At 33.4% G+C, this 26,240-nt stretch overlaps 3 protein-coding genes across 3 annotated transcripts; 2 read left to right on the top strand and 1 right to left on the bottom strand.

Annotated features, from left to right (window-relative positions):
- Positions 1-926: 926 nt before the first annotated feature.
- LOC111705320 (palmitoyltransferase PFA4) lies at positions 927-8,953 on the bottom strand. The gene is made up of 11 exons (XM_023477821.1): positions 8,573-8,953; positions 7,016-7,911; positions 6,676-6,781; positions 6,137-6,190; positions 5,676-5,729; positions 5,038-5,103; positions 3,257-3,309; positions 2,865-2,915; positions 2,274-2,322; positions 1,698-1,774; positions 927-1,027 (listed from the first exon to the last, which is right to left on the bottom strand). The coding sequence occupies exons 2-11, from the start codon at positions 7,146-7,148 to the stop codon at positions 927-929; spliced, it is 744 nt and encodes a 247-aa protein (XP_023333589.1). The 5' UTR covers positions 7,149-7,911; positions 8,573-8,953.
- Positions 8,954-9,227: 274 nt separating this feature from the next.
- LOC111705319 (phosphoglucomutase-2) lies at positions 9,228-13,252 on the top strand. Its single transcript, XM_023477820.1, has 6 exons — positions 9,228-9,515; positions 10,015-10,555; positions 11,010-11,273; positions 11,587-11,817; positions 11,886-12,193; positions 12,541-13,252. Exons 1-6 carry the CDS (start codon positions 9,283-9,285, stop codon positions 12,764-12,766), a joined length of 1,803 nt encoding a protein of 600 aa, XP_023333588.1. The 5' UTR covers positions 9,228-9,282; the 3' UTR covers positions 12,767-13,252.
- LOC111705318 (ankyrin repeat domain-containing protein 50) lies at positions 13,246-25,967 on the top strand. Its single transcript, XM_023477819.1, has 21 exons — positions 13,246-13,380; positions 13,782-13,873; positions 14,807-14,893; positions 15,756-15,856; positions 16,146-16,234; positions 16,511-16,632; positions 17,236-17,335; positions 17,396-17,461; positions 17,678-17,752; positions 18,310-18,432; positions 18,496-18,558; positions 18,981-19,084; positions 19,616-19,682; positions 20,259-20,319; positions 21,229-21,307; positions 21,925-22,416; positions 22,695-22,865; positions 23,501-23,564; positions 24,238-24,369; positions 25,350-25,457; positions 25,740-25,967. The coding sequence occupies exons 1-21, from the start codon at positions 13,315-13,317 to the stop codon at positions 25,965-25,967; spliced, it is 2,490 nt and encodes an 829-aa protein (XP_023333587.1). The 5' UTR covers positions 13,246-13,314.
- Positions 25,968-26,240: the final 273 nt, after the last annotated feature.

The raw sequence follows: 26,240 nt of genomic DNA, 5'->3' as shown, positions 1-26,240 counted from the left end.
AATAATTATATTAAAAAAATAATACATTTCAACAGTAAATAACTGACTTTACAGAACAAAGATACAACTATTGACTAAATCTGCTGAATATTATTCCTTTTTCAAGTTTTTAAATTGAAAACAAAGTCTGGGACATTTAAAATATTTTTTATTGTGAAATGTTTGTTGAAGAGTAGTCTCAATAATTACTAAGCATGGGAATTAGAGAAACTTGAAGTCTTATTGAAACTGAGTAAAACTCGGATTATAATTTTTCTTTTACTTGTGCACAATTCTTTATAATAATAAACTCAGAGATCAATTCATAACAACAAGAAAAAAATAAAATAAAATTAATTATGTTTCCGGTATCCTTTGAGCACTTCCGGTCCCCTGGCCGGAAAGACCGGAAGTATAAAGTTCAGGAATCCATGATGGCCAAACACTCGCCTGAAGTTTGCCATCCAGCTACTAGAATCTTGAACCTGTCGGTCAAAAAGACTATTTTCGGGCTGGTCGTGACCGTGGGGTATGAGGAAGGGGGGGGGAAGGGGAGGGGAGAAAATTCACAATTTAAGCCTAACTTAAGTATTTGCAGCAGATGTGGCTTACAAATAATATTGTACAGAAAGAGGGGGGAATAATTGAAATATTGCACCCGAAGTGAGCCGAAATTCCCCCCCCCCGCTGAAATGTTATTAAGGGATTGTGGTCATTTGTATATCATAACACTGACACGGCTGAGACTGAGAGGAGAAAACTGTTAAATTATTATATAAGAACCTCATTAACACTGATAAATTGGCGCCGCAGTCAAAATTCCATTTGAATTCATTCTCAAAAATCAAAATTAACAAGCTGGAAGTTTCCTGCTCTCTCTCTCTAGTTGTACCCCAAATCTCTCCAGGTATCATTAATTTTAATAAATTATTTTTTTTATGTACAGTTTACCTAAATGTACTGTATAACCCCATACACGTGAGGAAAACGCAGATAAGACAAGCTCCAAGACCAAAATCAAGAAGGAACACATAATAACACTCAAACCCTGAGACAAAAAAAATGGCAAACAAGCTAGTGATAAAATCCATGCAAAGTTCGAATTTTCTAGTTGTAGACCTTGATATTTCAAACTATAACTTATGTTAGACCAAAGAGTTTAAATTCAAAAAATAAAAGGCAGGGGCGTATACGGGAACTTATTGGGGTTGAGCAAAACTATTAATGCGCGTAGCGTGAATTTTTTTTTCTTGGTTATTCCTAGGGGGGAGTAGGGAGACAATAGAGAGAAAATAAACATTGAATTTGACCTCATGTCTTTTATCTTTAACCAAATAATTTTCTTTTAACCATTTGGATTTTGGAATAACAGAAATTTCTCTCTATCTTCTGAAGCTCATTCTTAAAAGCATCAGAAAATACAGTTAGTTTCATGAAACTGTGAAAATGGAGGACGACATTGGAGCAATAACAGGCGTAATGGTCGAGGTTGTAATGAAGCAAATAGTTTAATAGTTTGATGAAGTGAATTGACCTGACTGTTCACCACAATTCCTTTGTTTATATTCAAAATAATATCTTGAATTTATCACTTTACACTATATTATTTAAACACATCAAAGAAACCAAAATCTCACTCAGAAAATAGATTTAAGTCAATTAAAATAATCAAAATCGTGGAAAAAGTAAATAATCAAAATGGCGCTTAGAATTTTTACCTGCCGCTCTATCAAACATGTACATTACAAAGATGAAAGGGAAGAAGAAGTAGATGGATTCCTTAGTAGATACATCTCTAAACAAACAATATTCTAATTTAGGTTCAGTTTCATTAGTTTGTTCGAGTTTATAGTGATCACAAAACAATATTGAACTGAAAAATGGATCTGCTGCAGCTAAAGGTTTGCAACCTAAGATATTTGAAACTATGAATTCTGTAGATACTTTAAAATGGTTTGTACCATCAGGTTGCAAAGATATATGGATTATAATGTTTCAGTTTGTAACAAAAACTCTATTCCCTTTTAATTATATTTTTTGAATAATTTTGACTTTTGTGGAAATTAAATTGATTAGTAATCTATGATGTAAAAAAGGGTTCTTACCATCAAAGCTAATTTTATATCTTAAAATACAAAAAAAAAACATCTAAAGATTTTTTTACTTTTACAAATGAATATTTTCACAGAATTTAAATAATAAAACTTTCCGGATGATAAAGTTTAAAAATATAAGATTTATAAATTGTAAACAAAATTAAAATTGTTTCGTGTGTTTCCGTGGCCCCCCTGTACCTGTAGTATGTCATAACCTCCATGATATGGTAGAGACCGTATGCAGTTCCTGGATTTCCAGATTTTACATTTCTTTTTCAGGTTTTATAGAAACTTATTTTGAAATTGAGGAAAAGTAGTTTAAGATGTCAGACAACGAGGATTGTTAATTATGAGATAAAGAAACTCTTTTATAAAGCTTTAAAAACATTTTTTTGGCTTAAAGAGCCTGTCAGCGTAATTTTAAGTTGTCCTTCATGCAAAAATGACAATATTCAATTCACAACGGTACCCTTAAAAGCTGTGTCCGATTAAGCTTGGATTATGTATCAATGTTTAAATTTCAAAAACTGATTATTTTCAATTTTGGGGTTTCCACAAAAGTGACTAGCGCATTTCTACTGCAGACAAGCATACAGGGAATATTAGAATTAAAAAATTTTAAACCTAGAAAATCTTCCACATTAATAATCAGATAATTTCAAGGGTTTTGTTATGAATCTTGAATTAGCCTCTTTGTNTCCCCCACCCACCGTGAAAATTAATATATGTTACATGTAAACAGTAGCTATGTCGACAGTTCTTTAAGAATCAAAGATGTATAAGCTGTGCCTATGGCTGCATAGAAGCAGAAAAGAATAAAATATTTCATATTTTTCCTTCCTGAGAGAGACAAATGTTAAACAATGAAATAAATTCAAGAATTATCTTAGAAAAAATAATTATCACAAAGACAGACATAAGAATCAAACTGCACTGCAAAAATGCAATGCAACAATTGAAGATGGCATTCTGATCATTATCAATATTATTTATTTTACGAAATGTAAATTTTCTATAAATAAAGAAGATTTTTTAAGCACCCAAAGCCAAATTCACCTTACCAGTCTTTAAATTTTGTTAAATTTTAATTTTATATTTCTTAGTGCTCATCAGAAAGGAAAAGATAATTTTTTTATTTTGTTTTTTTTTTATAGTTTTCATAATTTTACATTTGATCTTTCCTACGCAGTGCCCAAGAAAGAAACAGTGATGGTCCAGCACATAAATACATTTTCTAAAAATAAATACATTTTGTTAAAAATAAATACATTTCCTGAAATAAATACATCTCCTAAAATAATAAATTTCCTACAACAGATTCATTTAAATAATTAAATGTTTAACTAAGATAATTTTTTTTGATCTCCTAAAGATACTAATTCTTTTCCTGAATTAAATTCCTATAATATTTCCTTAACATTTGCCTAAAATAAACAAAAATCTCAGCAAACAGGTGTATTTCTTAAAACCCAAATTTATGCAATGGGGGAGGGGGAGGGAGGGGGGTATTCCAATAATTGCGCCTAAATTCCATTTAAATCTTTCTGTGTATAAATGCAATGGAAGGATAATTTCCTGTTTATTATATTCCATGTCCGATTTGAGGAAGAAATCCAGATTTTCTGTCAAAAAGTGGTAAACAGTCAGAGTCTAGTGTCAGTCATAATCATGAAATGTTTTTATCAAGCTCCCTTTGAATCTACAGGGTGAGTCTAATAAAAACCTCAAGATTTAAGATCAATGGGAAAGTTTACGAAAAAAAAACTGACTTTTAACGGACTCTTAAAAATTTATAATATTTTTCATCATTTAATCCTGACGAATCTAGTCTCCAGAACATTCAGAAATAAAATCTAGCTTTTTAAAAAAAATTTAAAAATAAATGTACTTTACTAAAACTTGTTTAAGACTTTAAAGATATTTAAAAATTGTTAGAAAATTCTTCCAAAACATTATATAACTTCAAATCGGAAAAAGGTTTACTCCGTTTAAAAAAACAAAAAGAGTAAACACCCCCCCCCCCCCCCACGAAATTTTTGTCTGCCATTTTTTTCTTTAATTAGTTTCCCGCATTATTCATTTATGGTTTCCCGCATTTGTTTGTTGAAGGTGAAGATAAACCCTTTCAGCTTTCTGGTTGAGCCTGTTTGTAAAGTTTGACAGAAATTTAAAGTTTGTTTGCATAATTAATGTTAATCTTATTTAAAGTTTGCCAGCTCTGGAGTGCAGAGGGCTGAGTTGGCTCTCATGTGAGAATTCGAATTTTAGAAAGATTAAAACAGGGAAAAGGAAATCGTTTAACAATCATAACGCAGGCAAAGTACAAACATTGCTTAACTCAAAATAAAGACTTTTAAAAAATGAAAAGCGGACGAAACTTTATTCCAGTGATTAGGATCCGGATCCGTTGGATTCGCAACATTTTAGCTCCCTGTATCCGAATCTGCAAAAATATGCGGATCCACGGATCCGGATTCAGAGGGCAAAATATCCATCAAAAGTTGTACAAAATCTTCTCAAACCAAAATCAGATCTGTTTAAAAAAGAGAGATTTCTTTATTTCTGAATGGTTTATTAAATTTTAGCATAAAAGCAAATGAAAAAAGATTGAAAATTCATCTGTTGTTAAAAAAATTAGTAAATTTTGGAAAAATCTTCGTGACCTGGATCCGGATTCACTTAAAAACAATTTAAGATTGAGACCTACATAACTGTTGAAGACGACTTTTCTGTACACTTTTCTGCTTTATAACAACATCAAATACCAAAACAATTGCTGTCGTCTTCACATCACAAAGTTTTACGGGTCTCACTGTATTCATAAATTTTGAAAATATAAAATTAACAATTTATCCAATATTAAATCATATCTGTAGAAAGAAGCTCCAACAAATCAGGATATTTTTGATATTTCAAAATATTCAAATTTTTTAATAAAAATACAAAAAGCAGCAATAAATACCTGCAATATGGACAGTGATGTGAACGCAGTGGAACAAAAAGATTACAGGGATAACATTCCTTATACCTAAAAAATTGGTTAAGTATGGTTTCTTCAAGTAAACGTTAAAAAAGAAACATTAACACAAGTTATACAAGAAACCTTTATATATGTTATACAAGAAACCTTAACACAAGTTATACAAGAAACCTTAACACAAGTTATACAGGAAACCTTTATATATGTTAGACAAGAAACGTTAACACATGTTATACAAGAAACGTTAACACATGTTATACAAGAAACCTTAACACATGTTATACATGAAACCTGAGCACATGTTATACATGAAACCAAACACAAGTTATACAAGAAACCTTAACACAAGCTATACAAGAAACCTGGGCACATGTTATACAAGAAACCTTAACACAAGTTTCACAAGAAACTTAAACACAGTAATATTAGAAACTCAAACACAAGTTACACAAGAAACTTCAAAGCTATATAAGAAACAAAAGTTATAGCATTGCCAACAAAACATTTGAACACGGAAAATTAAGAAAAATATTTTAACTTTTTGTCTTGTTAAATGAATATTTAAACGAAAAACAGTAAAATCATAAACAATGTGAATATTATTATCAAATCTAAAATACCTTTCCATTTGTGAGTTATTTATACTGATTTCATATTCTTGATTCAGTTTCATGCTGAAAAAGAAAAAAGTTTCAATTCATTAAAACATTATTTTCTCTTCCAATAAAACAATGCCTTCTTTGACATGTTAGAATCTATTTTATTGTGTTGTGGATTCTGAATCCATATTGATAAAATCCACCCGGATCCGAATCCAACTGAATGTTCTCATTTAAGGGGTGTTTAATTGTAAGATTTTTTCTCAACATTTAATTTATTTTTCCCAATTCAGCGAAGCTTTTCTGAGAAGAGGGGATGATTTAAAAAAATTACACCTTTTTACAGGGTGTCCCACAAAACATGACATTTAATAAATCGTTATTATTAGTTAAAAAATCTTTTGCTTCATTATATTCTACTTTTTTTTTAAATGCCCTAATATTGTTCTTGACAAGTTTATGCTTTAAACTAAAAAACTTACTTGTTGACAAGAGCAGGAAATTGTTCTGTAGATGTTGAAATAATTGATCTGTTCCTAAAATTAGAAGAAGAAATAAGCCTTTATAGCAGGGTATAGTTTTAAACAATTGGATGTTACAAAAGATGTACAAATTGTACTTATCTCTGTATGGAAATTTGTCTTTAATGTCCGCTACCCGGTTAAAAATTAAGTTTAGAGAAATTTAAAATTTATAAATATTTCGAAATCATTTACTATACAAAGCCCAAATCGTGGGTTTACATTCATACTAGCTTGGGAACCGAGCTTTACTTGGAAACTAAAATTTCTCTGTAAAAGTCAACTCACTAAACCTAGAATTTGAAAACCAAGCTAAAAAAATTCCCGTGGTGCTACCGAGTTTCCCAATTTAAAAGTTGGGACAAATCGATAAAGAGGTTTATAAAATATGATCGGAAACACATACATACATACATACAGACACCCAAACAAAGATGATTACTTAACATAGAAATTCAGGTAAATGGTGAAAAGTAAAAATGTTGTAAAACTATTTTAACCTGTAAAACTGGATCCAATTAAGAATAAGTTGGATAGGGATAAAGAAACACATCCATATAGACAATCCATCCGTTATTCGTAACTTGCCAGTGGTTAGGGTTATGCCTAAACATTAAAAATATTGTAGATTAATTATTGAAATCATTTTTTTCAAAGTATAAAAACAAAAGTTTTTAACTTTATGAAATCAGTAGTTTTCTACAATTTTGCCCAATGTCTGTTTCCCGAGAAAAAGTTTTAAGTGGCAAAGGCCCTCATTTGGGATAATATTGGTTCGGGAAAAGTTTATTAGTCAATCAGATACTTTGAAATTACACACTTGAAAACCAACAAATTTACCCGCTATGAGGAATGCATTGAATGCTGGCAAAACTTTTTGCAAAAAAAATTCTGCAACAAGATCTTGAGATTTTGCAGACAGCATTTCTCTGACTAAGCTCCCCAACTTGGCTTTCATCAAGTGAAACTCCATTTTTTAAATTGATCCTAGATCTTCAACATCTGAAAGCACAGTCGAATAAAGTAAGCTACAGACATAAGGAATATTAAATCAGAATCAGTATCATCTAGGACTGCTGTACTCAGAGCTGTCTTTAGAGCTTTCTTCAGAGCTGTCATCAGAGCCGTCTTCAGGGGTATCCACAAAGCTGTCATCAGAGCTGGCATCAGAGCCGTCTTCAGAGCCGTCTTCAGAGCTGGCATCAGAGCTGGCATAAGAAATGTCTTTAGAGCCGTCTTCAGAGCTGTCATCAGAGCTGTCATCTGAGTTGTCATCAGAGCCGTCATCTGAGCTATCTTTAGTGCTGTCATATGAGCCGTCTTAAGAGCTATCTTCGTAATTATAAACAGTGAGAAGAAGCTTAAAGCTTAACAAATGCTAGTTCAAATAATTACTTAGTGCACTTTTGGCTTCTTAAAGAAGAAGTTTAACTATCCTTACTTAGTTCAACTACTTCTAGATATTCATTAATTCCGACCTCTGGTGAAGGTAAATTCAAATTGCTGAATTCCTCATATTCTGCATCTGTAAGAGTGTCTTGAGCTTGTGGGATGAAATCACTAGCACTATTGCTGGAGATAATTGCTCTCGGTTTAGAAAGCTTTGCCACCTTTTTTCGTGCTTCAGTCCAATCCTTTTCGCGAAATTTGCTTTTGTTTTTTGTAAACTTTTTTTGAATCTGTCTAATATGATAAAATCAGTTTCGGCACACGTGATTCATTGCTGCCTGGAACTCCTAAAAAAAAATATTCCTTTAGAAAGAGTACAGTGGACACTATAAAAGTAAAACATTAAAACTTCTAATAAGGTTCATACAGTAGAAACTCTAACCTTTAAAATGGAACCATAAAATAAATAGACGACATGTAGGCACAAGGCAATTCAATGTATATTTGACAAATTGTAAAACATCGGGTAATTTCCTAGTATACGATTTTTGGACCCCCCCCCAGCCCCCCCCCCTCCTATCAATTTTGTACATGGGTCTGACAGGATGTGTCTTAACTTAACCTAACCTGTGGCCGCAGCGCTCGGCCCCCAAGCCCATCCTAGCCGCAGCGCTCGGCCCCCTAGCCCATCCTAGCCGCAGCGCTCGGCCCAGAAAGTGTGGCCGCAGCGCTCGGCCTTTCCTTAACCTAACCTCTTTCCTTAACCTAACCTAACCCTAAATAACAAAAAAATAAATAATAATAAATTTGCTGAAAAATAAATGGTCATGTACAAAATTGATAGGAGGGGGGGGGGGGGTCCAAAAATCGTATACTAGGACAGACCCAAACATCGTATTCAAGGAAATTACCCATTTATAAAATACAGAGCTGTCGGGAATTTCCAAAAAGCTTGTTTAAGAAATGAACTAAAATTAACACATGTGATATAAATTTAAATATCCTTACCGCAAATAGTGTTTTGTAAATAGAAAAACTGTAAACTCCAAGTTGATTGGTTACTTCTTTTTGACAAAGATCACACCTCTTCAATGGCTTTCTCCGAGTAGTTGAAACTTTCACTGATTTAGATGATCGCATGATGGAGGGTATAAGAGATTAACAAGATCTTCATGAAGCTCTAGACATTTACTAAATTAACGGCGATCAAATTCATCAAATCATTGATCATCGGTTGCCATCTTTTAAAGTGAACATGAACGTCTATGAGTTATTACATGAAAAAAACTCCTCTAGAAAACGCCCCAAAGCCGACCGTAAAGTCTTAAAACTTTTAATTATATATCCGTATCGATTGTTACGGTTTTAACTTTTGTTCTGTTTATTTTTTAAATCAGCTGACTTCATTCAATAATTTTATTTAGAGTCCTATGAAACAAAAAAATTTAAATGTTTCTCAGCAAATTATATTTTTTCGTCTCTAAAAATCATAATATATTTTTGGTTCTAAGATACACTTTTATATTTTTTCCTAAAATTCTTTACCAAACCCGCAACCGCTATTAAACAAAGACGACTAGAAGGATAGTGGGGATCCTCCCACCTCAAATACAAACGCGGCCTCTGCGCTTTATTATTTTTTATCAAATTTTTATCAAATATCTTCGGATCAAACTAGCAAGCCCAACATTGATTATTGTTATGTTTTAGAATTTAAAATGGACGTGAATGATGATATAAAGAAGTTAACCCAGCAATGGCTGGACTGGGATAAGAACGAAAGTTCTAAATCTCAAATAGAAAATATTTATAAACTTGAAGATTGGGTTGAACTGAGGAAGATTATGATGAAGAGACTTGAGTTTGGTACAGCAGGGATCAGGGGTAGGATGGGCCCAGGGTTCGGTCAAATGAACGATCTTGTCATAATTCAAGTTACCCAGGGACTCAGGTAAGTTAATATTTTCATAATTAAAAATTCGCATTTTCCAATGAAATAAAAATTGGGTCGTCTGTTTTAGAGAACGTTTTCATCCCCTCCTCCCATCCTATTATCTACACCCTCGATTCAAAGTATTTCTAATTGAAACAATTGTGACATTTATAATGTATTATTACAGACTTTGGCTAGTATAAACTTCAGGCACACCGCTCAGCCCAGAAATTATTTTACCTCAACTAACCGTAGTGTTAAGTCTTTATGTCAGATTCAAAAGCATACATGCTAAAATCCAGATCTCAGAATATTTAAACGGGTCCGTCCTACTATACGATTTTGGACCCCCCCCTTCTATCAAGTTTGTACAGCAAAATTATTATTGTTCCGAGCAGTGCGGATAGGAGAGGCTAGGGGGCCGAGCACAGCGACTAGGACAGGCTAGGGGCAGGGCGCTGCGGCCACATGATCAATTATATCAGCCTGTATATAATGTTTTTAAATTCTTATTTAGGTCCTATCTTCAAAAAACAGATTTGGAAATTAAAACCAAGGGGATTGTGTTTGGTTACGATGGCCGGCACAATTCTCGTCGATGGGCCACACTTTCGGCCGGGGTCTTTCTACGAGAAAACATTCCTGTTTATCTGTTCAATACAACTACTCCTACTCCATTTATTCCCTTTACTATCACCAAACTAGGATGCTCTGCTGGTGTTATGGTGACTGCAAGCCATAATCCCAAATGGGACAACGGATATAAAGTTTACTGGAGTAACGGGGCCCAGATATTGTCTCCCATAGATAAACATATTCAGGAGGAGATCCTCTTAAACCTGAAACCGGAGGAGAACGCTTTCACCGAACCTGCTGATGATCATCATCTACTCCGGGATCCAATGGATCAGGTCTACGATCCCTACTTTGATGTGATCAAGAACGGCGTATACAACCTGGAGAGAAATAGTAACCTTGATATTCCAATAGTTTACACTGCTATGCATGGTGTAGGTGACCCTTATGTTCATCAAGCTTGGAAATCTGCAGGATTTAAGGCACGGATATCGTCTCAATCATAGATTAAATAATCAAGCCAAAAGAAATTCGCAGATTTTAAAACGTTTTGTTTAGTCATAGACCTGAAACTCATAAAGTAAAGCTCAATGTTAATTAAGGCGTCTTAAATATAGTCTTTTTATGGATTATATAATGATTTGACAAAAAAGAAACACTTTACAGTAAGAAAACATTCAGTTTAAATTCTACACAGTCGTCTCTGAAGTCTCATCCTTTGTGGGTAACCCTTTATAAAAAAGTCCCATTCAAAACTAGAGCCCATTTCGTTCAGACTTAGTTAATTATTTAGATAGTTTTTTTTAGAAACTTATCATTTTGTAGATACTTATTATTATTTAAATACTTATTACTTATTATTATTTAGATACTTATTTCTTATTATTATTTAGATACTTATTTTGATAAACATTGAACACGATATCATCGTATAAGGAGACAACATTGCATTCTGTAGAGGAGCAATCTGATCCAGATCCTGAGTTTTCTACGGTTGATTTCCCAAACCCTGAAGAGGGAGCTAGCGCTCTGGACCTATCCTTCCAGAAGGCGAACAGAATTGGTGCAAAGTATATCCTGGCGAATGACCCCGACGCTGACCGGCTCGGAGTTGCGCAGAAGACCGAAGATGGTTGGAAGATTTTGTCTGGAAATGAGTTAGGAGCATTGTTTGGGTGGTGGATTATTACTAATTACAAGGTAAGATTAGGATGTTTTGAATTCTACCTTCATTAATTATACAAAATATTTTTCTCTGTTGGCATTTTGGTAAAACTTTGAGGTGACGTCAGCAGTTTTTTCATTCATTAAACAATAAACATAAAACATATAGGTTTTGTATAGAATAGAATATTCACAACTTGATTTCTAAATTTCTGAGTTATGGCAGATCAAGTAATCAAGCATATCATTTCTTAAATTAAAATAGGTCATGTGCAATGTGCATTCAAATGACAATTTAAACATTTAATTTAGAATTAAAAAATATTAATATATATTTTCCACATTCTAGGAAAAGAACCCGAATGCTGACATGTCCAAGGTCCACTGCATGGCCTCCACGGTGTCCTCCAAGGTACTGCACACGATCTGCCAGGCAGAGGGCGCTGTGTTTACTGAGACCCTGACTGGGTTCAAGCATATGGGGAACAAAGCCCACAAAGTCATGGTGGAGGGGGAAACCGTTCTCTTTGCTTTCGAGGAGGCTATAGGATTCATGTGCGGTAGTGCAGTGTTGGATAAGGTAAGGAACGTGTAAAAATGAAGTTAACTAATACAGAACCTATGACCTCAAAAACGGTTATTTTCTAGGATGGAGTATCTGCTGCTGCAGTAATGGGTCAGCTGATCGCCTACTTGGAACCCCAGAAATTGACTCTACTCGACCAGCTGGAGACTATCTATATCAATTACGGGTATCATTGTACCCTGAACAGCTACTACCTGTGTTATGAACCTCCCACTACTGACAAGATATTTAAGAGAATCCGGGAGTTTAAATCTCTTCCGAACACGTATCCTGAGGAGCTGGGAGGAGTCAAGGTGACCAATGTTCGAGATTTAACAACAGGGTTCGATTCAAAGCAACCTGACCAGCGAGCTATTCTTCCTACATCAAGGTAGACGAATAATTAGCATTAAAGCGTTCACGACGGCTTAAACCTTTGTCTAAAAAAGAATGAGATTCCATCTTTTTAACTTTTAAAATTTATTATTTTCAATTATGATTTCTTTTAATGGAGGCTCACTTAAAATAACGTCGACCAACACCTCAATGAATAACTTTTTTATAAAGAATTGCTAGATTTATTGAAAGTCTAGTGTTGAGAAAGAAAATAAATCTTAACAAATGTCGGACTTGATCTAAGTATTTTTTTCCTGGATTATGTTTAGATCAAAATTTTACCGGTTTTGATAAGTCCATATTTGTAGACGTTTTCCTCTGCTCTATCATAACTATTTTCAGGTCTAGTCACATGATCACATTCTGGTTGGAGAACGGAATAGTTATTACTCTGAGAACCTCAGGAACTGAACCTAAGCTCAAGTACTACACGGAGTACTGCGCCAAGCCAGGACAACCTAAGGAGTCGTGGATCGAGTTGGAGGAAGAATTGATTAGGATTGTCCAGGATACGGTTGAATCACTTCTTCAACCTGCAGTACACCATCTCAAACCTAAACCTAATTAATCTCTCAATATTCTTGCTTTTCTTATAAACGTTAGGGATAGTATTTACTGTACTGTGATTATTGGGGCGGGATGTAAACAAACACATTACTGTACTATTGGTATTAATGCCATTTTGTCAAATTATTTTCTCAAAGAACTTTGATCTTTATGCAATTACTTAGATCTGATGAACTGTAGTCAATATAGTCATATTTTATTTTTTATATTTTTATATGTATAATTCGCGTGTTTTGCGGGAAATCTTTATCTAGTCTGCAGATATCATTTATATGGCATGTAAGGAATTTTTTCTATAAATTTAGCGGACTTCGTTGGTTTTGGGTAAATATCTTGCCAGAAAAAAGGTTATATTGTTCAACATTTCAACTTGGAGAGGTTCAACGTAATAATAATAAAGAATTTCACATGTTTCCTTGATCAATACAACCCAATATCTGATAAATAGAATCTCGCCTATTTTTCTTAAATAATGTTTAATTTCAGATGAGGGTTGAAAATGTCGTTATCTAGCCCTGATTGAGAAGAGACCTGTACGCGTGGACTAGTATGGAGAAACGCGAGGAGAGTTCCAGCTCCGAGGTCTATATCTCCAGGGAGTGGCTCTACACTAAGGTAAAACTGGACCAGTAAAAATAAAATAACGGTGTTGAACATAAAAACCTAACCTCCCCACCCCCCACCCAAAAAAATTAATAATTAAAAAACATTTATTTTTCCAAATATTCAGTTGATGTTTTTGTAAACAAAAAATATAGTTTTTCTTTTCAACTTAATGTTCGTGTTTTCTATTACCACCCTCCCCCTTTTCCTTGTTTTCTCATATTTAACTGAGTACCGAGTGTTAAGTATAATGTTTCATGTCTGTAATCTAAAAATGTGTTTCATTCTCTATTTGGAGAATATATGTTTTATTAAACATACAAGTTTTGTCGGATCAAAGCTTAAAAAGATCCAAGATAGAATAATTAAATTACTAAAAAAATTAAGTTTTTAATTCTTGTTTTCTTGTTTAGATCCTAGATGCTAGTCAGAAGAAGTATCATGGTAAACTGTGTGGGGTTGTTCTTGCTGGTGGTTCAGGGGCAGGCAAAACAACCTTTGCAAGGTAAACTATGTGGAGTTGCTTTTATGGGGGTTCGGGGGCAGGCAAAACAACCTTTTCAAGGTAAACTGTGTGGGGTTGTTCTTGCTAGGGGTTCGAGGGCAGGCAAAACAACCTTTCCAAGGTAAACTATCTGGGGTTGTTCTCGCTGTTGGTTGGGGTGCTGGCAAAACAATCTTTCCAAGGTAAACTATGTGGGGTTGTTCTTGCTGGGGGTTCGGGGGCAGGCAAAACAACCTTTGCAAGGTAAACTATGTGAAGTTGTTCTTTTATGGGGGTTCGGGGGCAGGCAAAACAACATTTGCAAGGTAAACTATGTGGGTTTGTTCTTTATGGGGGTTCGGGGGCATGCAAAACAACCTTTGCAAGGTACAGTAAATGTGGAAATTAAATAATGAACATTAAAATTGTTTTCGATCCTTATATTTACCTCTTCAAATTATTTAAAACCATGTTTAGAAGGTACGTTGTTAAAGAGAATTAAATTACGCAATTTGTTCTTCTAAGATTTATTTATTTATCAGGATTTTACAAGATAAAAAGCGCGTTACTGTTTAAAATCGTCTTTTACAGAGATACAAAAAAGTTCAGGGGTGTATATATTCTCTAAGATCCATATCCCTCCATTTCGAATAATTTTTGCCCCAAAGTTGGTTGTACAGTGGAGCGTTTTGATTACCCTAAAAATCAATTACCAGGATCCTCTGTGAGATTTTAAAAAAAATTTTAAACCCCTTTTCAAGCATTTCTGTCGCTGTTAAACATCCAATTTTTTTTCAGTTTAATTTAGGTTTGTTTTTGAATTCTTGCTAGTCATGTTTTCATCGATTTTTCTATTCTTAAAATAATAAAAACTTTTTGTTTCAGAAATACGTCTTCCTTCTTAAAAAGTAATCTTGAGGTATTTCTTCACGTAATCCTATGTTTATTGTTTAGCCAACTGTCCGTTGAGAAAATTGGATCAAGGAAACATACTCTTATCAGGAACAAACTGGTGGCCTCATACCTTATCCCAGCCTCAAGGTAAATACAGGGGTGTATATTTTCTTGAAAATCATTCCCCCATTTTGAAAATCATTTTTTAAGGGTTTTATTAGCGGAAAATAAATGATTTTTAAAGATAAGTAAAAAAAATTTCGGGTTAAAAGTAGACAAAGTATGAAAAAACTTGCCTAATGACGTTTCATTTTCATTTTTTCCATAGATCTTCATAAATTATTTCTGAAAAATTATATTCCCCTGAGGAAAAATATTTGCTATTTGGAAGTTTTAATCATTCATGGCAATTTCCCATCTCTCAAATGACTACTCTGTACTCCGTGCACTGCATAGGGTTCTAGACACCTTGTACAATTCTTGAACTTAAGAGTACATTATATTTTAATAATTCATAAACTGTACTAATTATTAACTGTTCGGTAGGATGAGTTTTAGGAACCTTGTAAAAATCTAGAACTCTGTGTACATGAGATTCTAATAAATTATGTACAGTACTAATTATTAACCGTACAGGGAAATTAGTTTTAGGCACCTTGTAAAAATCTTGAATTCTGTGTACATGAGATTCTAATAACTTATGTACTTTACTAATTATTAACTGCATAGGCAGATGAGTTCTAGACACGTACGTCGTACAATTCTTGAACTGTGTGTACATTATATTTCAATAATTCATATACTGTACTAATTATTAACTGTTAAGGGAAATGCGTTTTAGGCACCTTGTAAAAATCTGGAACTCTGTTTACATGAGATTCTAATAACTTATGTACTGTACTAATTATTAACTGTACAGGGAAATGAGTTTTAGGCACCTTGTAAAAATCTTGAACTTTGTTTACATGAGATTCTAATAACTATGTACTGTACTATCATCTGTTTACAGGGAAATGAGTTCTAGACACCTTGTACAATTCTTGAACTCTGTGTACACACAGCTATGCGAGTCAAACTGTCTCGTTGGGTTCAGACGTCAAGAAGAGACAGGTTAGGAGAAAACTAGTTTTGCTCAAGATGATACATAAAAATTTAAAAATACCTGAATGAACGCTTCAATAATTTGTGGATGTAAGTAACCCATGTTTACGGAAAAGTTTATAAAAAGGCTATAAATCCAAGCCACTCATCATTTGAAGGATTTCATGCCTAATTTTCAGTTAAAAAGTAAGAATATTTCCATAATTTTATAATGTAGAATACCGTTGTGAATCGGCCATGTAAATCTTCAGTAGGGTTGCTTAGAATAGCGTAAATAGCCACGTTAATTAATGTTTAGGTTGGTTACGTGAGGCAGTTGATGACCCTGACGAGATATTTAAGAAAGTTGTTCTTTTTCCTCTTCTAGAATGTGAAATCAAACATAAGGTGATCTAATTTTCTAATCTAGTCTGATTTCTCTACAGTGGACATTAATCAGCTAGTCTGATTTTTCTTACGGTTTGCTCTTTTTATCTACTTTTTTCATTTGTTCGTTTATTTGCGTTTTGTTGTTTCTTTTTTTTCTGTTCTGTTCCGTTCTATTCTATTCTTTTCTATTCTATTCTATTCTATTCCATTCTATTCTATTCTATTCTATTCTATTCTATTCTATTCTATTCTATTCTATTCTATTCTATTCTATTCTATTCTATTCTACTCAAGGTTGTAATATTTCTGGTGGATGGATTAAACCTTGAGCTGCTGAGCTCTGGAGACCTAAACCCGGACACGCCCAGTAGGTCCATCCCGGAGATTCTCTCTAGACACGCCCACCTTTTCCCTAGGTAAAGAGTTTCCAAACCAAATATATGAGATGTGAAATTTATCTGTCCTATTTCAATATTTTAAATCTCGACTCTTTTCTCTCTTAAGAAAATATCTATCTTCTGTTCTCTAGCGTCTCATACCCTAAAACAAGAGTTTGCACTTTGCAGACTCTAAGCTTTGATTCATTTGGGTCTAACTACCCTACAATGATATCATTTATACAGAGTTACGAGTAGAATTGTGAATATTGAAATTACATTTATTGTTTACAGATTACAAAAATATATGAAATAAATACAGGGAGTTAAATAATAATGGTAGCCTAAGGGTCAACAGTCCTTGACCAGCATCATCCTGATCTTCAAATCCCCCCTCCCCCTTCTATTGGCTTGTTTAGTTCAGATATGACATTCCAATTAAACTTTTTATGTAATTAACTGCGCTTTATTTTGAACAACCATGAAAGATGTAAGAAAATTATCAAATAAATTGATAAAGTGTTAGCTATTGCAGAATGGCCTATCCTGCAAGACTAGTTTATTACTTTTCAAAGTTTAAAGTAAAATTAAATAAAAATAAAATGAAAGTTTTGTTTATCTAATTAATTGTGTTATTTAAAGATGGCTGCTTCCAGTGTTCACCACGCGGCAATCTACCGCCATTACTGCGCATTTCCCGGGTTTTCGAAGGATTAGCATAGATGACTTGAGGAAAACACAGGTACTGTTAACCCTTGATATAAATTGTTTCATGAAACAAATTATAAAAAGCGTAATCCAGGTTATCCAAGATATCCAGCAGCTTATTATTGCCAGGCTTAATGTTGATCGGAGTATTGCTAAACAGGTGAAATTAATCATGATTTTGGATTTTTGGATTTTGATTCACACAAACATGTACATTGTGCCTAACACCTGGGAAAAATGAATGATTTTAAAAGAGAGGGGAAGGGGGGTGGAGATTTTTAAGAAGATATACACCCCTTCTTCCACATGTAAATTTAATAAACTTTAGGCATAATTTCTAGAAGCTTTGCTATGATTCACAAGTGTTTTTGTAAAGGTGACCAAGGAGTCTACTGAACTGCTGAGCCTTCTCCATGTTAAGTCTGCAGGATGCTTCTTGTATATCAAAAAGGTATGGCTAAATATGCTGAAATAAGATAGATATTAGATTTTGAATTTGATTGGCTGCTTCAAGAAAACCTGTTTATTGAAATACTACAATATATGAAGAAATGCTTGAATTGACATCTCTTGATTTTTTGGTCGATCGATGGTTAGCATTTTAATGCTTGGAAAAAATATTTAATTAGAGTTTCATCACATTGATCGGTAGATGGTACTGCTGATTGATTAATTGTTTGATTTATTTTTTGATCAATTAATTGTTTGATTTATTTTTTGATCAATTAATTGTTAAATTGTTTTTTGATTGATTGATTTTTCATGTGTTTGATCTAATGTTTGATCTTTTTATTGTTCAATTGATTTTTTGGCTAATACATTGATTAATTGATTTATTATATGTTTGATTTATTATTTGATCGATTGATTGTTCAGATGATTTATTGACTAATGTATTGATTGATTGGTAAATCCGAACTTTATATCACATTGATTTATTTATTGATTGATCTATTGATTTATTTATTAATTGATTGATTGATTTTTAATTTCTAAATGCTTAACTAGGTATTGGACGGTATATCCGAGCATTATATCACCTTGGAGGAGATCCGAGAGATCCCCGGCACTCTCAACGGTCTTTATCTCTGGCTCTGCCAGAAGCAGTTCAACAAGAAGAACTTTCCAAAGGTTTGAAATTATTTTTACTGTAGATAATTTGATATAAAAACTACTTGAATATTGATTGTCTAGGTTCGGCCTTTGATAAATATCCTCCTAGCTTCATCTACAATAACCCAGCCTCAACTATATCAGGGATAACTCATTCTTAAAAAGAAAATTTTAGGATAAATCTTTACTTATATTTATAATGAAGAAGAATATTTATTAGAAGTTGGCACAAAGCTTGAAAATCTATTTTGTAACCAGTTTTAATATGCCAGCCTAAATATGTCTTATGTCTTAAAAACAATTAGGAATGAGTATTTACTTAATTCATCCGAAGAGAGAAACCATCCTAAAGGGGACCACAAAATACTGAACCATAAAAAATAAGGTTACAACATTTCAAAATGGAAAAGATATGTATCAGGGTTAAGGAAAACAACTGTTTGGAACAAGCTATTGGGAAATCTGTAAAACTTCACAGTTTTTGTGAAACCTTTTAAGAACTTTCAGCTTTCAATAAAGACAAGTTTTTTTTCTCTCCTATGAATGATGTTTTTCTGTGATCTTAGATACTGAGCTCTACCGGGGGAATAGATTCCCTAGAGGAATTCAATAAACTTCTTGTTCAGCTGAGGCCAATGCTCTCCCCGGAGTATAGAGCTAAATCAATCAGGTTAAAACCGGTTTCAAGCTTCGTGCATTTTCTCATAGTTCATTTAACGGATGTTGGTAGTGGGTTGGGTACGCAAATATTGTATTTCTTACTGGTATAAAATGTCAATTTTACAATAAATTGATTAAAGGGACTGTTGACGTACTTTCAAGTGACCTTCCATTTAAAGAGGGACTTTCCTAAATCATCGTTTAAACCCTTATCTGATTAATTTATGAGATACATGTCCTTTTCTAGCCTTAAAAGTAGAATTGCGCAAGTGAATTTTTAATGAAACTAGAATGGAAAATAATTGACTTTTAATAAAATTATGGATATCTCAGGCGTTCTTGAACCTTAAGCCGTCATTGGAGAATGAACATGGTTCTCTGTAAATGGAGAGTCAGTAAAAATTATGTCTGACCAGTCCCTTGGAATTTTTTGGGTTTCCTTTACATGGACTACATGGACTAAAAAATTAAAAATCATGACACGCTTGATTGATGATGATCGCCCTCTTCCCGTCAATTATCATGATCTTTAACTACTTAGGCCTGGGGAGTGCGATGAGGAACCTGTTTGTTTGTATCATTACAGCCTAGCAGAGTGGTTTCTACAGGCAACCTAATCCTTAAAAAGTTTTAATTTAAGATTTTCTTATTGTGTATTGTTGATGAAAAATATTTGAATGTCTCCAAAACCATCTTGCTGCATTCATACTTTTTGTAAATCCCAAAATTTATATACAGGATTATCCACAAAGGATGAGACAGTAAAGACGACTTAAAACTCTTTAAATAGTAATATTCCAAGCCAAGGTTAAATGGAATCTACTGCCTTTAATATAGTCTTCTATGGCCTTTATTATTGATTGGACAAAGAAAGAAACAATCTATTAGTTTTAGGGAATCATGAATATAAGGCATTTATTCCTGAAGTATTAACCTTTGTGGGTAACCTATATATTAGTTCAAAAACCGTGCTGGATGCCGCAATACATCTCTATAAGACGACACGTATAAAATAATATCATGTTAAGTGGAACACACTTTATTTGATAATAAAATTCATTCAGAATTAGTATATTCACTTGGAAATGGTATTGTGAAAGTAAGACGTCCCTAAAAGTTTGATTTGAACCCAGAGATATAATTTTATCCATGAAAATAATAATTAGCTAAGGATTGGTTTCTAGCCCAAGTTCTGCGGACCTATGTACGAATGTAAACTGGAGGATGGACAGAAAGCTATCAAAGGAAATTATTCATAAATTAAAACATGACAAGGATTCAAGAATGAATTAGTACAGCGGGACCCAGAAAACTGTGGTATAGAAAGTTAACATTTAAGCAATCTTGTTTATTTTAACAAGATCTATGAGTCACTTGAAAAAATACTTATTTTATGGTCTGTGTAGTATATGTGCAAACCCATTAAATAAGTATTTACCCAAAATAGAGGGGAGGGGGTCACCGATCCCCCCCCCCTCGCCTCTATTTCCGTATTGTGATACAAACCTATAACATTTGATACATTTTTTCTTAATCTGGAGAAAAAATGCAAATTTGTAGAAATCCAAATTTTAATCGCGAAATCTAGTTATTGAGCAAAAAGTGTGCAAAAACAAATTTTGCGAAAAGAACCCGTGTCAAGTAAGACATTTTGTAATATTTCTTTCAATATTAATAGCAGCCGGTTCTATTTTTGAACTGAGACTCATATAATTTGTTAGGAGCAGGATATGACGTCAGATTGTCGATATCTCTTTCCGGAGTCTTGGAACCTCTGAAAAGTGACCTCCGTCGGCTCCGATTTTTTATCTCCGGCCTCGTTGGACATAAATAGCCCATTTTTTAAATATATACTCCCAATGACCCCTAAAATACACAAAATTTTTTTTTTTTTTTTTATCAAGTTTTTGATGTCAAAACAGGGTGTCAAAAATTGCGTTTTTTTTGATTTTTTTTTAATTGCAAAAATTCACAAGTTCGGATAAAAAATGTCGGAGGAAAAGAAAAGATAAAATATTATTTATATTATTATCTAACACATTGATGAAAAAAAAAATTTCAGAAAATTAATTTTTTCATGGGCTACGGGGTGTTTTATAGATGGTGGCTGGTTCTAATTTTGAGTTCTACAAGATTTGAATAATCTTTTTATAGAGTGGAAGATGAACTCTCAGCAGAATATTTACGATAAACCTGATTTGGTCAGCGGGATAGAGAGCCAGGAAGAAGACAGGTTAGGCTTAAGGGGACTGTAGACGGAAATTTAAGTGTCCTTTTATATAAAGAGGTGGGTTGTCCGATTTACAACGTTCCCTTTAAACCCTCTGATTAAGGATGAAAGACATATCCTTATTTTTCCTCTGCTCAACCATTAGAAAGCTTCGAAAGCTCCGGTGTTGAATTCTATCAAATTCCTTCAATTTATCGGTTATATCCGCAAGTCACCTATACAGAGAAAACTCAATTGAAAATAAACAATCTGAAGATAGAAAAACTTGCATATGCAATTCATCTATGATCAGACATAGAGGTAAAGGGTACCGTTGGTAATAGAGCCAGCCCAGCCCCTTAAATGGATTGTGCCTTGAAATTACAACGACAGCCTTTCCGTCAAAATTATCAGGAGTTTTAAGATATTGTGATTTCTTTTCACAGATATTTTAAAGCAGCAAAACTTTGAACATTTAAGATTAAACTTCCAAAAATTAGTGAATTTTTTATGTTTATCTTTCTTAAGGGTCCCCTTTAGATGTTTTTACTATTTCTTATTTCTTATTTGAGGGGTTAGAGTTTTTTCTCGCTTGAATTCAGGAAAAACGGATGTGAGCTAAAAAGAACATTTGTATTTAGTGAAATATGGATGCTTGTCAATACTGAGGAACGGGAGCGAAGGAAGCAGACAAGAAATGCTGGAAATGAAGCTTCGGGAAAGTTGATACAGGAAAAAAATCAAGATCATCTTGGTGATCATGAACTTCTCAGAGATAAAGATCCAGAAAGCCATGGAGAAAAACCCCGACAAGATCAAGAAAACCATCAAGAAGAACACCATCTAAACCTAAACGCATCACAAGAAATTCTTTTATCCCGCCGTTCTTTCCTAGAACAGCATTTAATGTCTGGAAATCAAATCACAGACTTCAGTTCATCAATAAACAACTCAGAGGAACATTTACAGATTGGAGTCATTAATGAAGATTTTATTTGTTCAAGAAGATCTGCAGATAATCTTGACACATATGAAAATGTTACTAAAGAACATGAAGTGATCACGTCTAAGGATCCTGTTCATAAAACACTTCTGGACTTCGTGAAGGCAAATGATTCTGAAGCGGTTGAAAGGTAATGTTTATTGTATGACCTCGCACTTAGATAATGTGAATTCAAGCCTTAAAAATATGAGATTATGTAATTTTAATAGCAACCCTGTTTAATGGTTTTTGAGCATTGAAAGTTTTAAACCTCTTATTGTATCATATTTCTCTAAAATTCGTATAGTTTTTAAAAAGCTAAAATTAGGACAAAAGCTTTTATTTTTTCACTTTATGCTAAGTTTTAGTTTAGAGAAAGAAGCGTGTGAAAGAGGGGTTGAAATATAACGAAATTAATAAATTGTTTAGGATGCTGTTGATAGATGATAATGGATTTAAAGAGGATGATACCGGATGTAAGGAGGATAATACCGGATGTAAGGCGAATCTAGTAGTGTGTGCGCTACAAGCCGCCAGGGAAGGGTTTGCTGAAACTCTTGAGACTCTCCTAGAGATCGGTGGCGTTCATCCAGACTCAAAGTAAGAGATAATCAAACTAGTCTTTACAGCCAGACAGTAGACAGACAGCCTAACCAATATTTTACTTTAATTAATTAAATGTTATAAAGAACTGACAAATTAATTATTTATTAAGATAATAATTGAATTTTTAATTTTATTTTAAGATTTCAGCTCAACTATTGATTATTGATCAAGCGCATGCATAACTTGTAAATTATCAATTGTATCTTTTGATTCATGGTTTGAGTTTTTCATCGTCAATATTTGTATTTCAATTTAATCAATTTGATGACTTTATTCCCTTATTAACTTTTCCTTCTGAATTTAAGATATAATTAACCTGTTTTTTTGTTAAGTATTAACTATTTACTGTTTCATATATTGCTCTAATAGCGTTCCTGGGTGTAATAAAAGAGATCATGATGTTTTTAAGAATTGTTTTTTTTTCCTTTTTATTTTTAAATGCATATTTTTATTGAATACTAGATGAAGAGCCCGGCATTTACCCTGAAAAAAAACTTTAGCCTTTATCACCCCCAGGCTACCCATGAGTGTTCTCAAAAAATTTCAACCCATTCGGTCCAGCCGTTTGGCCGGCAATAGGGAACATATATACGAATGTCTTGTTTTATTATTTAGATTTCTATTATTAGGGATGAAAATGGATGGACTCTGTTAAGAACAGCGGCCTGGGCTGGAAAAGAGCATTGTGTTAAGGTAGCTAGCTAGTTACACATTTCAGTTGATAAAATCGGCGGCGTTAGAAACCTTAGAATCAAATAAAAGATTGATTAAGATAGATAGTTGGATCTAACGATTAAGATGATAAATGGATCTAACGATTAAGATAGATAAATGGATCTAACGATTAAGATAGATTTCTTGGATCTAACGATTAAGATAGATAAATGGATCTAACGATTAAGATAGATAAATGGATCTAACGATTAAGATAGATAAATGGATCTAACGATTAAGATGATAAATGGATCTAACGATTAAGAAAGCTAATTGGATCTAACGATTAAGATGATAAATGGATTTAACATCTACAATTTTGGTAATGTGGTGAATAAATCGCTAGACTCTAGTCAGGAGTATATTGTGAATCTGCATAGAGTCTATAAAATAGATTCACTGACTGACTTTTGCTGTCACTATTTTTTTAAACAATGTCTCCAGATTATGATTGTTAATTGTTTAAAACATCTTAGGATTTCTTGAGATTTTAATTACTTCTGGCAAACAATCGGAAAACACCAGTCTTATATGCTGGATGATTTATTAACAAAGGTCACAGGTTTTTAGAAGAAATTCTCTGTTTATGAACTTTTTGGAATGTATTGTATCGTCATGAATTCTAGAAGAAATAAAAAAAGTAAATATTTAGGTTCTGGTTGATCATGGTGCGTCAGTGAACCAGGTAGATGACGATATGCGTACAGCGCTCCGTGCTGCTTGCTGGGCTGGTCATCTTGCATGCGTATATTTACTCCTAAACAATGGGGCAGAGGTCAACCAGGTAATATCTTCACAAAATAGTTATGTCAGCTGTTTTTATTTAATTAATCTGTGATCTTTTTTCATTAATTGATCTTGCTGTTTTTTTATCTATTGATCTTGTTGTTTCTTTTTTTCTTCATTTTATCTTGCTGTTTTTTTTACCTGAAATAGGGTTGCATAGTTTTACCTGGAATATGGCTGGTCAGTTTTACCTGGAATAGGGTTGCATAATGTTACCTGGAATAGGGTTGAATAGTTTTACCTGGAATAGGGTTGCATAGTTTTACCTGAAATAGGGTTGGATAGTTTTACCTGGAATAGGGTTGGATAGTTTTACCTGGAATAGGGTTCGACACTTTTACCTGGAATAGGGCTGGATAGTTTTACCTTTATTGCTGAATTGTTTTACCTGGAATAGGGTTCGACATTTTTACCTGGAATAGGGTTCGACATTTTTACCTGGAATAGGGCTTGATAGTTTAACCTGGAATAGGGCTGGATAGTTTAACCTGGAATAAGGCTGGATAGTTTTACCTGGAATAGGGTTGGATAGTTTTACCTGGAATAGAGCTGTATAGTTATATCTGAAATAGGGCTGGATAATTTTACCTGGAATAGGGCTGGATAGTTTACCTGGAATAGGGTTGGATAATTTCAACCGGAATAGGGCTGGATAGTTTTTCCCTGGAATAGGGCTGGATAGTTTTTCCCTGGAATAGGGCTGGATAGTTTCACCTGGAATAGGCCTTTTTAATTGATTCCATTTTTCTGTTTTTATTAATTGATTTGCTGTTTTTCATTTAGTTATGTTTCTTTTATCAAAAAATTATGTTTTTGTTTTCATTAATTGATCTTGATGTTCTAGTTTGACAGTGAAGGAAGGAATAATTTAAATTTTTATATTGGTTAATTTTGCTTTTTTAGTTCTATAATTACTAGCAAAATTGATGTTAAATTATTGATCCTGTTATTTTTTATTAATTGATCTTGGTGTTCTAGTTTGATAGTGAGGGTAGAACAGCAATGATTGCTGCTTGTTACATGGGACATATCGACTGTGTCAGAGAACTTATAATCTGGGGTGCAGATATAGAGGCCATGGATCAGGTATAAATACTAGTTTTAGGAAAATATAGTATTCAATATATGTTAGAAAATTAGGAATAACTGTAAACATTCTTTACGCTTTATGTCATACAGTGGGACTCATATAACTGGAAAAGGAAAACGACTTCTAGACTCAAGTTACGAATTTAAATAGTCCGATGAACATAAAGCATAGTAATCGAGCACTGCGCACAGACCCATTTCAATTAATAATATGATTTTTAATCTACTGTTAAAACTATTTGCTTTATAACAACATCCAATTGATTGTTGACTATACAGGATGGACGAACAGCCCTGTCTGTGGCTGTTACCTGCGAGTCGGAGAGTGCGGCGAAGCTCGTCACATTGCTGATCGACAATGGGGCAAACCCAAACCAGTCGGACAAAGATGGAATGTCACCATTGCTTATTGCTGCATTCGAGGGCAAAGCGCAGGTTTGCTACCTTGGAAATCTTTATCTAACAGAGACAGTAGACGTAATTTCTAGTGATGCTTCATTAGAGTGAAATCTCCAATTCACAACGGTACCCTAAAAGATTCAAGAATGGTTGAAATGTTTTTAACTTTAAAATTTATTTTGAATTGTGGTTTCTTTTTAAAAAGATTTGGGGATTATTGCTACTATTGTATATGAATAAAAATCAATAAAGCAATGCACTGAGTTTCTCAAATATTCAACGAGTCGGTTTTTCTTACAATATATTTATATACAAAAGATGCAAAAAATACAAACTTTAAATCGAACGATACTTATACAAACTAAATATTATGAATCAATC

This window comes from Eurytemora carolleeae, unplaced genomic scaffold (genome assembly GCF_000591075.1).
Source record: "Eurytemora carolleeae unplaced genomic scaffold, Eaff_2.0 scaffold635, whole genome shotgun sequence".
Taxonomy (NCBI): Eukaryota; Metazoa; Arthropoda; class Copepoda; order Calanoida; family Temoridae; genus Eurytemora; species Eurytemora carolleeae.
The sequence above is the reverse complement of the archived record's forward strand: the minus strand, read 5'-3'. Positions and strand labels throughout refer to the sequence as shown.